The sequence below is a fragment of the Gallinula chloropus genome (assembly GCF_964237585.1).
Source record: "Gallinula chloropus genome assembly, chromosome: 12".
Taxonomy (NCBI): Eukaryota; Metazoa; Chordata; class Aves; order Gruiformes; family Rallidae; genus Gallinula; species Gallinula chloropus.
Window position 1 is genome coordinate 22,483,292 of NC_140097.1, and position 9,885 is coordinate 22,493,176.

Genomic DNA, 9,885 nt, shown 5'->3' on the forward strand with positions numbered 1-9,885 from the left:
CCCGCTCCCGCATCGCGTCCCCGCTCGCATACTGATTCGGGCCATGAATTATGCAGCGCCCCAGCTCCCGATTGACACCGTTAGGTGATACCGCTCCGATGGGGAGCGGGGAAGGGGGGGAAAGTGGGGGCGCAGGGTCGCGCAGCCCCAAACCAAAAGCTGTGGCGTCGGGGCGCTGCCCCCCGCACGCCGCGGGACAGGGGGTACGCGGGCATCCCCCACGGGGGCTGCGGCGGAGCCGGGCGGTACCGCGCACCAGCCCAGACAAAGGCTGCGGGAGAGCCCCGCGCCGGGAGCGCCCCGGAGCCGGGGGCCCCGTCCTTGGACCCCCGGGGAGGGCCCGGATGCGCTGAGCGCCCCTCGGCGCCGCCTTCCCCCCACCGCCCGCATCACGGCCGCGGCGGGGCCGGGCGCTCAGGGCGCATCCCCGCGGGTGCCGCCCGGGGCGGGTGCAGCGGAGCGGGCCGGGCGCGGGGGCCGGAGCCTTGCCGGGCACCCCGCGGGGCGAGGCGGGGCGAGGCGGGGCGGGCGTCGCTTACCGTGGATGCCGGTCTGGTGAGTCATGGCTCCGGCTGGGCTCCCGCTCCGCTCGGCTCCGGCTCCGGCTCCGCCGCGTCCCGGGCAGGAAACGGCTCGGCGGGCAGCGCCGCCCGCTTCCGGGGCCGCCCCGTGGGAGGAGCCGGCTTGGGGCAGCGCCGCGGCGCTCCCTGGCGGCGCCGCAGGAGCCGGGCCGAGCCCCGCCATGTCCGGCGAGTGGCTGCGGCTTTTCCGGTGGGGCGGCCCCGCGGAGCGGCCCGGAGCCGCCCGGCGCCCGGGCCCGCCGCCCGCTGCCCCCCGCTACCGCCGGCCCAAGTTCCTGCGCGGCGGCGGCGAGGAGAGCCCGCGGGGCGGGCGGGCCGTGCGGGGCACCGGGCCCGAGTGGCCCCTGCTCTGGGGCGCGGGCTACGCCGAGTGAGTGCGGGTCGGCAGCGGGGGGGTCCGGGGGAGCCCCGGGGGGGCGGGACGAGGGAGCTCCGGGAGAGCCCCGTTGCGGTGTGGGGGGACGCATGGGGTCTGCGTGGGGCGGAGGGCTGGAGGGGTGGGCGGCCGCGGTCCGGTTCTCTCCGCGCGGAGGTTCCGCCTTCCCGCAGAGTGGCCCGGGGGGAGCAGGGGGGAGCGGCTCCCCGCGCCCGGCCACGGCGCTGCGGGGCTTCAGGAGCTGGCGCGGCCTCCGGCCCCGCTCCCTCCCCGCCCGGGCCGGGCAGCAGCGCGGGGTGCAGCCGGCTGCCGTGCGGGGAGCGGCGCTCGGCCGGGACTGGCCCCGAACCGGGACAGCTCGGCCCCGAACCGGGACAGCTCGGCCCCGAACACGGCAGCGGTTGCCTATGGTCCCGGTGCCGGGATGGCAGCGGCCCCAGCTCGGGCTGGGCCGAGCTGTTGGGGGGGGCAGCGAGCCCCCCTCGCAGGGGAAGGGCCGGGGGCTGGGGCGGTTCGGGGGCTGGCGGCACCGGGCGGCCGTCCCCGTGCCCCGATAAGGAGGGGGGGTGGGCAGCCCAGAACGTGTCCGGGCTGTGCGAGGGCAGCAGAGCCCCGTGCTGGGCACTGGGGGGGTTTGGGCCCCACTGACAGCAGAGCCAGGCTGCCCGAGGCCGGGACGCTCCAGAGCCACCGCTCCCGCGGCCCTGGCCGGGCTTTTCCCCACCGCGCTTCCCGGGCTTGTTGCTTCCTCCCCATCGAGTGATTTTTCCAGTCCGAAGAGGGAGCCGGGAGCGCGGGGCTGGAGGGACGGGACACGGTGCAGCCCCTCGCCGTGGCTGCGGAGCAGCGGGTGCCGGGGATGGGCACGGCCGTGTGTCCGCGCGCCTCACCCGCAGCGTTTGGTCCCCAGGGTTATCAATGCTGAGAAGTCAGAGTTCAACGAGGACCAGGCAGCCTGCTGCCAGATCTCCATCCGGAGGAGAGAGCCGGGCCTGGAGGAGGACGAGGAATGGCTGATCCTGTGCTCCACGCAGGTATAGCCCCCAGGCAGGCCGAGCTCACCCTGCTGCCAGGCTGGGTCCGTGCACGGGAAGCAGCATTGCCCCGGCAGTCCTACTTGCCCACACGCTGAAAGCCCTTCCTTGGAGGCATTTGAAGGACCCATGTGCCCTGTGCCAGGCTGGCAAACACCCACCTCTGCCTATATGCGCCATTTCCATTTCCATAGCCCACCCCTTGCAGCATCAGAGCTCATCCAAGCCCTTTACTTGGTGTCCACACCTTTTCTTTCCTGACCTTGCTCGGCTTTCTGGGGCTGTGGTGAGGTTGGGGGACTGCAGGGAGGGTGGGAGCCTGTGGTTGCAGCTGCTCAGAGCTTAGGGGACAGGCCTGGCAGGCCAGCACCCAGGCAGCACCTGAGTCTGGGCTGCGCAGCGGGGTAACCGGTGGCACAGGAGGGGAGCCAGGGTGGAAAACCCAGGGAAAACACACAGAGCGATGTCCAGGCTGCAGCCTGCTGTCCGTAGGACCTCTCCAGACCGTCTTCCCTCTCCCTCACTGCAGTTTCTCACTGGTTACTACTGGGCGCTGTTTGATGGCCACGGTGGCCCTGAAGCCGCCATGATCGCCTCCAACTATTTGCACTACTGCATCAAGCAGAAGCTGGAGGAGGTTGTGGGGGGGGTCACAGAGGCCCGTCCCCCCATGCATCTCAGCAGACGCTGCGTTTGTGAGAGCGACCCGCAGTTCGTGGAGGAGAAGCACATCCACGCAGAAGACCTGGTGGTGGGAGCCCTGGAAAACGCCTTCCAGGAATGCGTGAGTAGCCCGTGCAGGACACCGGCCCCGCTGCCCCAGGCAGCCAGCCTGTCCCTGCCCGCAGCTTGCAGGGTCTGCGGGTCTGCAGCCCGTGGAGCGTTCGGCTCGGCCTTTAAGCGCGGTGAGACCGCGCTGGGCCAGGCCCTGGGCTCTGCAGACCAGCAGCACCCAGGGGATACCTTTGTTTGGGGCTTGGCCCGGGGCTGCTGTCAGACTCACAGGGTGAGTTCAGGTTTGAGATGTCCCATCACGCTCCTGGACCCACCCTTAACCCTGTGGTAACAGCTTTGCCAGCTGAACCAAAGCAACCCCTGTCTTGTGCCTTGCGGGTTTCCAGGGCCTGTCTGTACCCAGCTGTGGTCCTGGGCTTCTCCCAGGAGGCCACTGTAGTGCCACAGCCCAGCTTCCCTCACTCTCCAACAGGATGAAGTCATCGGCCAGGAGATGGAAGCGATGAACCAGACAGGAGGCTGCACTGCTCTGGCCGCCCTCTATTTCCAGGGAAAGCTCTACGTGGCTAATGCTGGGGACAGCAGGTGAGCAGCAGTAAAGAGGGGGGTTGCTGGGAGGCAGGCAGGGCCTCTGGTGTCTGCTTTGGCCCTGCAGAAGGTAAACACGCAGCGCAGCCGTGTCACTCCTGCCTGCCGTGGGGCTGGGTGGGTGGATGCGCTCGTGCCTCCTGGAGGGGGTTGGGGATTTCAGGGGACTGATGCTGCCCAGCCACAGGCAGCCCTGGCATGGTGGGGCAGCAGTAAGCTCGGGCTAGAAGGTGTTTAAAAGTGGAAGGTGGTCCCAAGGGCTTCCTCACCTGGCCCCAGAGCCCAGTTCCTCTAGCAGTGAGCTCTCTCACCCCCAGCTCCCTGCTGCAGTGGTGCCACTGCATTGGCGTTGCCTCTCCCTCCTTGTAGGGCGATCCTTGTTCTGAAGGACAGCGTTGTGCCCATGAGCTGCGAGTTCACACCCCAGACAGAGAGGCAGCGAATCCAGCATCTGGTGAGTGATTCCTTGTGGGTATCCGGTGATCCAGCTGTGAGCATCCCCCTGGGTCAGAGAGGGCTTGTGCCAAGAGCACCACCAGCTTTCCTCAAGGGCCAGAACATCACCTGGCACTAGCCAAGGAGGGCTGGGGACAAGGTTCAACCAACAGCCTTTAGCATGGGAGAGGTTTACACCCATTTCCCAGTCCAGTCCCCTGGCTGTTCCCACTCTGCTCCTGGGGGGTGATACCCATAAAGGTTTTGGTGCTCATCCCTGCTGAGGCAGAACCTGTCTCTCCTCATGCCCTCACCCCCTCCTCATGCCCTCATTCCCTCCCCCAGGCTTTTCTTTTCCCCAAGCTGCTGGATGGGGAGTTCACGCGCTTTGAGTTTCCGCGGAGGTTGAAGGGGGATGACGTGGGACAGAAGGTGCTGTACCGGGATTACTTCATGGAGGGCTGGTGAGTCCCTTCTGCCCAAGGGTGGCCCAGGGCAGCTTGACCTGCTCGTAGTGATGGGGAAGCAAAGGGAGAGGGGACGTGTCCTGCTGGTGAGAGCGGTGGGCTTGGTGGTGCCAGGTGAATTGAGAGGTGCCAGGAGTGGTTTCCCACCCAACTAAAGGATCAGGGCCCTGGCAGGGCAGCTGGGGAATGGTTGAGATGGTCCTTCTGGGCTCCTGCAAGGTGGGGATGGGGCAGGTACAAGCTGGAGAGGAAGAGGAGAGGGGAAAAGCCCCCGGGCACTCAGCAAGGGGTCATTTGCAGTGCATCTGCCTCAGCAGATCACCCTGGCCCTGCCTCTGTCTGTGCTTGGGGCACCCCAATGGGCAGATCAGGGTCAGGATGCTGCCTTCGAGTTACATAACCCCAAACCAGCTGTGAACTCTCTGTTCTAGGGGATACAAGACAGTGGAGAAAGCTGACCTCAAGTATCCTCTTGTCCACGGTCATGGGAAGCAGGTACCTTAATGCTCTACGTGCTGGGAAGGCAGAGGCCAGTCTGCACCCTGTGCAGCCCTCAGCCTGCCTACCCTTTCCTCACAGTGCTTTGGGGTGGGAGGGACCTCAGAGCCCATCAAGTCCCAGCCCCTGCCATGGGCAGGGACACCTCTCACCAGCCCAGGGTCTCCAAAACCCCATCCAACCCAGCCTTGGATACTTCCAGGCAAGGGGCAGCCACTGCCTCTCTGGGCACCCTGTACCAGGGCCTCACCACCCAGAATGTGGTTGGCCTTCTGGGCTGCAAGCACACACTGTCAGCTCATGTCGAGCTTCTCTTCCCCCATCCTTTCTCACCTCCCTCAGGAACACATTCCATCAGCTCCTACACAGAGGGGCTGTCTCCTCCAGCTCTAACTACTGCCTTTCCCATGAACCCTCTTCCTCCAGGAGAGGGTGAGAAAAGGAGCCCAGGGTGGGCAGGAGGTGGCAGGGAGAAGCAATGACTGCACACAGCCAGCACCTGCCCGCTGGGGCTGTGCAGAAAGCTCAGCCCCTCCTCAGTCAGCATGTGTTGGCTTTCTGTGGGTGCAGAACCTCCTTTGCCAGAAGGGACCCTCTTCCCCCCCCATCCAACGCCAGCCCAGGTTTCTTTCTTGTCCCCCAAGCCTGGAGCAGGTGCCACCACAGGCTTCAAGGCTGTAGCACTGCCCAGAGTACGCACAGCGTTGGGCCAGACAGGAGCTGTGTGTGTGTGAAGGCTGCCGGTCTCCACGCTCACCCCAGGACCTTGATTCCCATCGCTGCTCCATCTCTTGACGTCTCCAGGGGCTTCTCTGGGTGATGCTCAGAGAAGGTTCCTGAAGGCAAGAGGGAGACCAGGCAGGACGTGGCAGCCCTTTGACGGGCCGTGCTCTTACCTTGCGCTGCGGTTGTGCTCTGTCTGTGGCCAGGCTCGCCTGCTGGGGACTCTGGCTGTGTCTCGGGGCCTGGGGGATCATCAGCTCAAAGTCATCGACACCAACATCGAAGTCAAACCTTTCCTCTCCTGCATCCCCAAGGTCAGTTGCAACACATGGGAACTACCATGTAGAATTAAACACGCTGTCCCCCCCCCCCCACCCTCTGTAGCACCCACCTTACAGCCCTGGCACGGCTTAGCTGAGTCCTTTCCCCACCCCTGTCACTGCATGCTGCCCAGAGAAACCTCTGAGATGGAAGAATGGAGAAGCACTGCAGCAGGAGGACCTAAAAGAAAAGTCACCCCTGAGGGGAGCAGTTGCCTCCCTGACCCTTCCTACACCCCAGGACTGACCTGCTTCCCGCTGTGCTTCCAGGTGAAGGTGTTTGACTTTGCCCTGCACAACACTGAGGAAAACGATGTTCTCATCATGGCAACCGATGGTCTTTGGGACGTGCTGTGCAACACAGAGGTGGCCCACACGGTCAGGAGCTTCCTGGCAGAGAACCAGACAGACCCCCACAGGTACTGCCAGGGTTCTTCTGCCCACAGAGCCTGATCAGACCAAAGGCACGTTGAGATCACTCTGCTTCTAGGTCAGCCCCTGCATGCCCAAGCATTCTGCCTGCTGACTCTGGAAACTGCCTCCTGATCCTTCCCCATCCCACAGAACCAGCTCTGAAGCTGGTGCCTACCTGTTCTGACGTGGTGGAGCCACATTTCAGTGTTCCAAGGGACACATTAAACCAAACCTCTCTTTCCCACCTGCAGGTTTTCTGAACTGGCCAGGTGCTTGGTATGCAGAGCTCGGGGGCAGAAGAGAGGCCACCAGTGGATGCTGGATGACAGCCACGAGGCATCCTACGATGACATATCTGTGTTTGTCATCCCACTACACAACAGGGATAAGGACTGACTCTCGGCATCCACATCCCCCTGCTGTGGTGCTACCCTGATTGACCCTAGAGGGAAGGGTTCCTGCCACACACGTACCCTCTCTTCCAGCAAACCCCAGCAGAACCTGAAAACGCACAGCCAGCACTTAATGCAGACCAACAAGAACCTCAGGTGCTGGAGAACATGCAAGAGGGACAGTGGGCAGCAAATCCCCACCCTGCCTCCTTTCTCATTGTTGGCCCAAAGGGGGCCACGCTGGCCAGAGGGTGCTGTTTCCAAAGCTTTTTGAGGTACAGTGAACTGAAATCCACATGTCTGGAGACCCCCCTTTTCCCTCTCTGACACTGGAGAATGAGGATCCGTGGGGACCCAGCCAGTCTCAAGCTGTGAGCTGAACTGCATAGAACTGGATGTGTAGGCTGAAGCGTCCCTCACGTCCATCACCCGTGACACAGGATGGGGCCGAAACCCCGGGAGCCGCTGCACGGCCACGCCTGAGGGGCTGCTGCTTCAGCTCTCACACTAGGCACAAGCCTGTTGAGCAGGCTGTGGGCAGCACAGCTCACAGCAGATCCTGTTAGCAGGTGTAGTAGCTACACACAGGTGTGTAGCAGCCCCCTGTGTAACGATACGTGCCTTAATTTAAGAGCATCTGAGAGCATTGGCATGGGGGGGTAGCGGTAGCGCCGATGGGAGCTCAGCAGCTCATGGGGTGTAAGCTACAGCCGGCCTGTTGCCCCGTGCTGGGTCTCAGGCACTCGTGCTCCTTACAGAGCAGCAGTGCAGAAGCCAAGCTGTGCCTTAAGTTCTGGGATCTGCTGCTCAACCTGCCCCTTAGCCAGGCAAGGCCAGGTCTGGGAGCTTCCCGAGCCCCCACTTCCATGGTCATCGTTCATCCCACATGTCCTAAGCAGACAGACCCCCCCCAGTGTGTGTTTAAATTCCACAGGGATTAAAGTCTAAATAAAAACACCTTTTTGCCCACCCCACGTATCTTCCTGCAGTTTTGTTTTCTGTTGGGAGTTTACACAGTTCTGAGATGGTCAAACTGCTGCCTTAGGAAGCTCTGGGGGAGTTGCTGCTTTGGCTGGGTGTTGCCAAAACCCAGCCTACCACAAAGCATTCCCTTAGTGCCACCCCCCAGGCTAAGTGCCAACGGGCAGCTTCCCACAGTGGGAGGCCTGCACCCAGGAAGGAGGCTGCCTTCTCAGCTATCTGCTCATGGTTTAAACAAGGGACAGAAGAAAAGACATCTCTCTCCAACTTAGTTCCCCCCACCCCCCCAAAACTGAGTTTAACCTGAGAACAGCGGACATGAGGCTTTACCCACATCACCCTGGCTGCCATCCCCTCTACAGCAGCTGTACTGCTACACAGACACACACACAGACTGGCATCCAAGGCTCCTGCTGCTCCACACCAGCAAGATACTCCCCAGCTATTCCCCTTTGGAAAGGGCTTGGCTCTTCCCACCAGACCATCCCTGTTCCTGGGGCACAGCCCCTCACCCCTGGCTGTCACAGGACTGCTGCCCTACCCTAGGACATTGCCAGGCAAGAAAAGCCCCCTAAAACAGCCAAGCAGCAGCACAGCTTTGGGACACCAGAGTTTCTTCTCCCAAAACACCCACTTTCCACAGGGAAGGGGCTTTGTGAAACAATCCTTAAAAATTGTGTTTCCATTCCCCTCTAAGGAAGCAGTGAGCCATGTGGCACCGACAAACACAGGATTTACAGCACTTTCTGATCTCTCTACAAAATATTTATTGGGAACAGTCACAACACTGAATTCTCCATGAGAACTTTGCAACAAAGTGTAATTTGACTTTAGGTAGGTACACTCACCTGGCAGATCCCACCTGGGCGTCAGGCTCCCTGTCCCAGCTCACAACCACAGAGACCAGGTTCTGAGAGGCTCACCAGGATCCTAGCCCCTGACTCAAACCCACAGTGAAGTCTCCTAAAGTGCAAATACAGTCAAGAGGCATTGGAAAAGATACTGCTGCTTCCAAATTTGTTCACACAGTTGCTCCCCTGTCCCCCAAGCAGGGGCTGGGACATTAACCAAGGACCTGGGAGCCTCCAAAGAAAGGAAGTAACAAAACTGGCCTCTCGAAGGCTGACTTGGAGAAGAGAATTACACCCCAAGTCTCCCACAGCTCAAGCAGATGTGCTCAGCCACCACCACTCTCATCTTGGGTTGTCCCAGTATCACTTCCCCCTTGTTTTGAAGGGAAGTCTTCACAAGAAGAGGGTGGGGGTGGGGGGGAATTAGTCTTTTACATGTTGGATTTGGGGGGAGAATGCTGTTTCCCACTTGGCTTTACAGAAGGTTGGCCACTCAGACTGGGAGTGCTGGTTGTGGCGAGGTCTGCGCCTCCTTAGCTGGATGGAAGCTTCTAGAGAAGCACACAGAAGCAGGATGGCAGCAGCTTTATTCACCTTTCCTGCCTAACCCTTCAGAAGCATGTGGTATTTGAGTTCCTTGACAATACTGGGCACATTTCCCTCTTATGCAGGCAGATGGAAAACACTCACTGCTACATCAGTCAAGGAAGCCTGTGCCCACGGGGGTGACCATCAGCTTTAATTCTGAGCCTGTGAATTCATCTTCACTGCAGAAATCCACCGGTGTTCTTGGTGTTAGTGCCCCTCTGCATCAGTCCTCTGGTCCTCTCCAGCATTTCACACTGCAACACCCAGTGCCTTGCAATGCTTGGGAGTGGAAGTGCTTCCCTGTGAAAAGTAGCATGATAAATGGCTGGAGGCTCTCTGTGCACTTCCTCAGGCATCAGACTTGATAAAACCCTGGAAGATGATTTGCTACTGAATGCTAAACTTTATCTGTTAAAACACAACCACCCAAGTACCTGTATGTTAAACCCACTGAAACACAGCTGCTGACAGCAACACAAACAGTAAGATAGCACCAAGCAGCCTGAAACCCAGCACCACTGTGTTGAAGAGGTGGCTGTGGACACCTCGTCACTGTGAGGACCAAGGTACCAGTCTCCATTCCTACTGGGTGTTGACAGGTGATGGTGGGACAGTGTGTGCTGGGAAAAAGAGACACTGGTGTAGCTGTACCAATCCCTTGTCTGCATCTCCAGGTCTGTTCAGCAAGATCAAAAGCATTGGTCAGCTGTTCCTTTCCCTCCTCCAGCCTGGAGGAGGGCAAATTCACATGGCAGGCCACAGAGCCTGAGGAGAAGCTTCAGCCACAGCACTGATCCAAACAGCAAGTCAACTGGACCGCCCCTTGCCTGGCAGCACTCCTGCTGTCACACCCCCACACTGCTACTTTAAAGGACACAGCAGCAGAGAAATGCTCATTCCCC

The 9,885-nt window shown here is 61.0% G+C and overlaps 1 protein-coding gene across 1 annotated transcript; it reads left to right on the forward strand.

Moving 5' to 3' along the window:
* Window positions 1-742: 742 nt before the first annotated feature.
* On the forward strand, window positions 743-7,526 carry PPM1M (protein phosphatase, Mg2+/Mn2+ dependent 1M; the record flags this gene model as incomplete). The annotated part of the gene is made up of 11 exons (XM_084269819.1): window positions 743-951; window positions 1,131-1,367; window positions 1,868-1,991; window positions 2,521-2,775; window positions 3,199-3,311; window positions 3,684-3,768; window positions 4,095-4,213; window positions 4,648-4,711; window positions 5,644-5,751; window positions 6,028-6,176; window positions 6,423-7,526. 11 exons carry the CDS (start codon window positions 743-745, stop codon window positions 6,565-6,567), a joined length of 1,608 nt encoding a protein of 535 aa, XP_084125945.1. The 3' UTR covers window positions 6,568-7,526.
* Window positions 7,527-9,885: the final 2,359 nt, after the last annotated feature.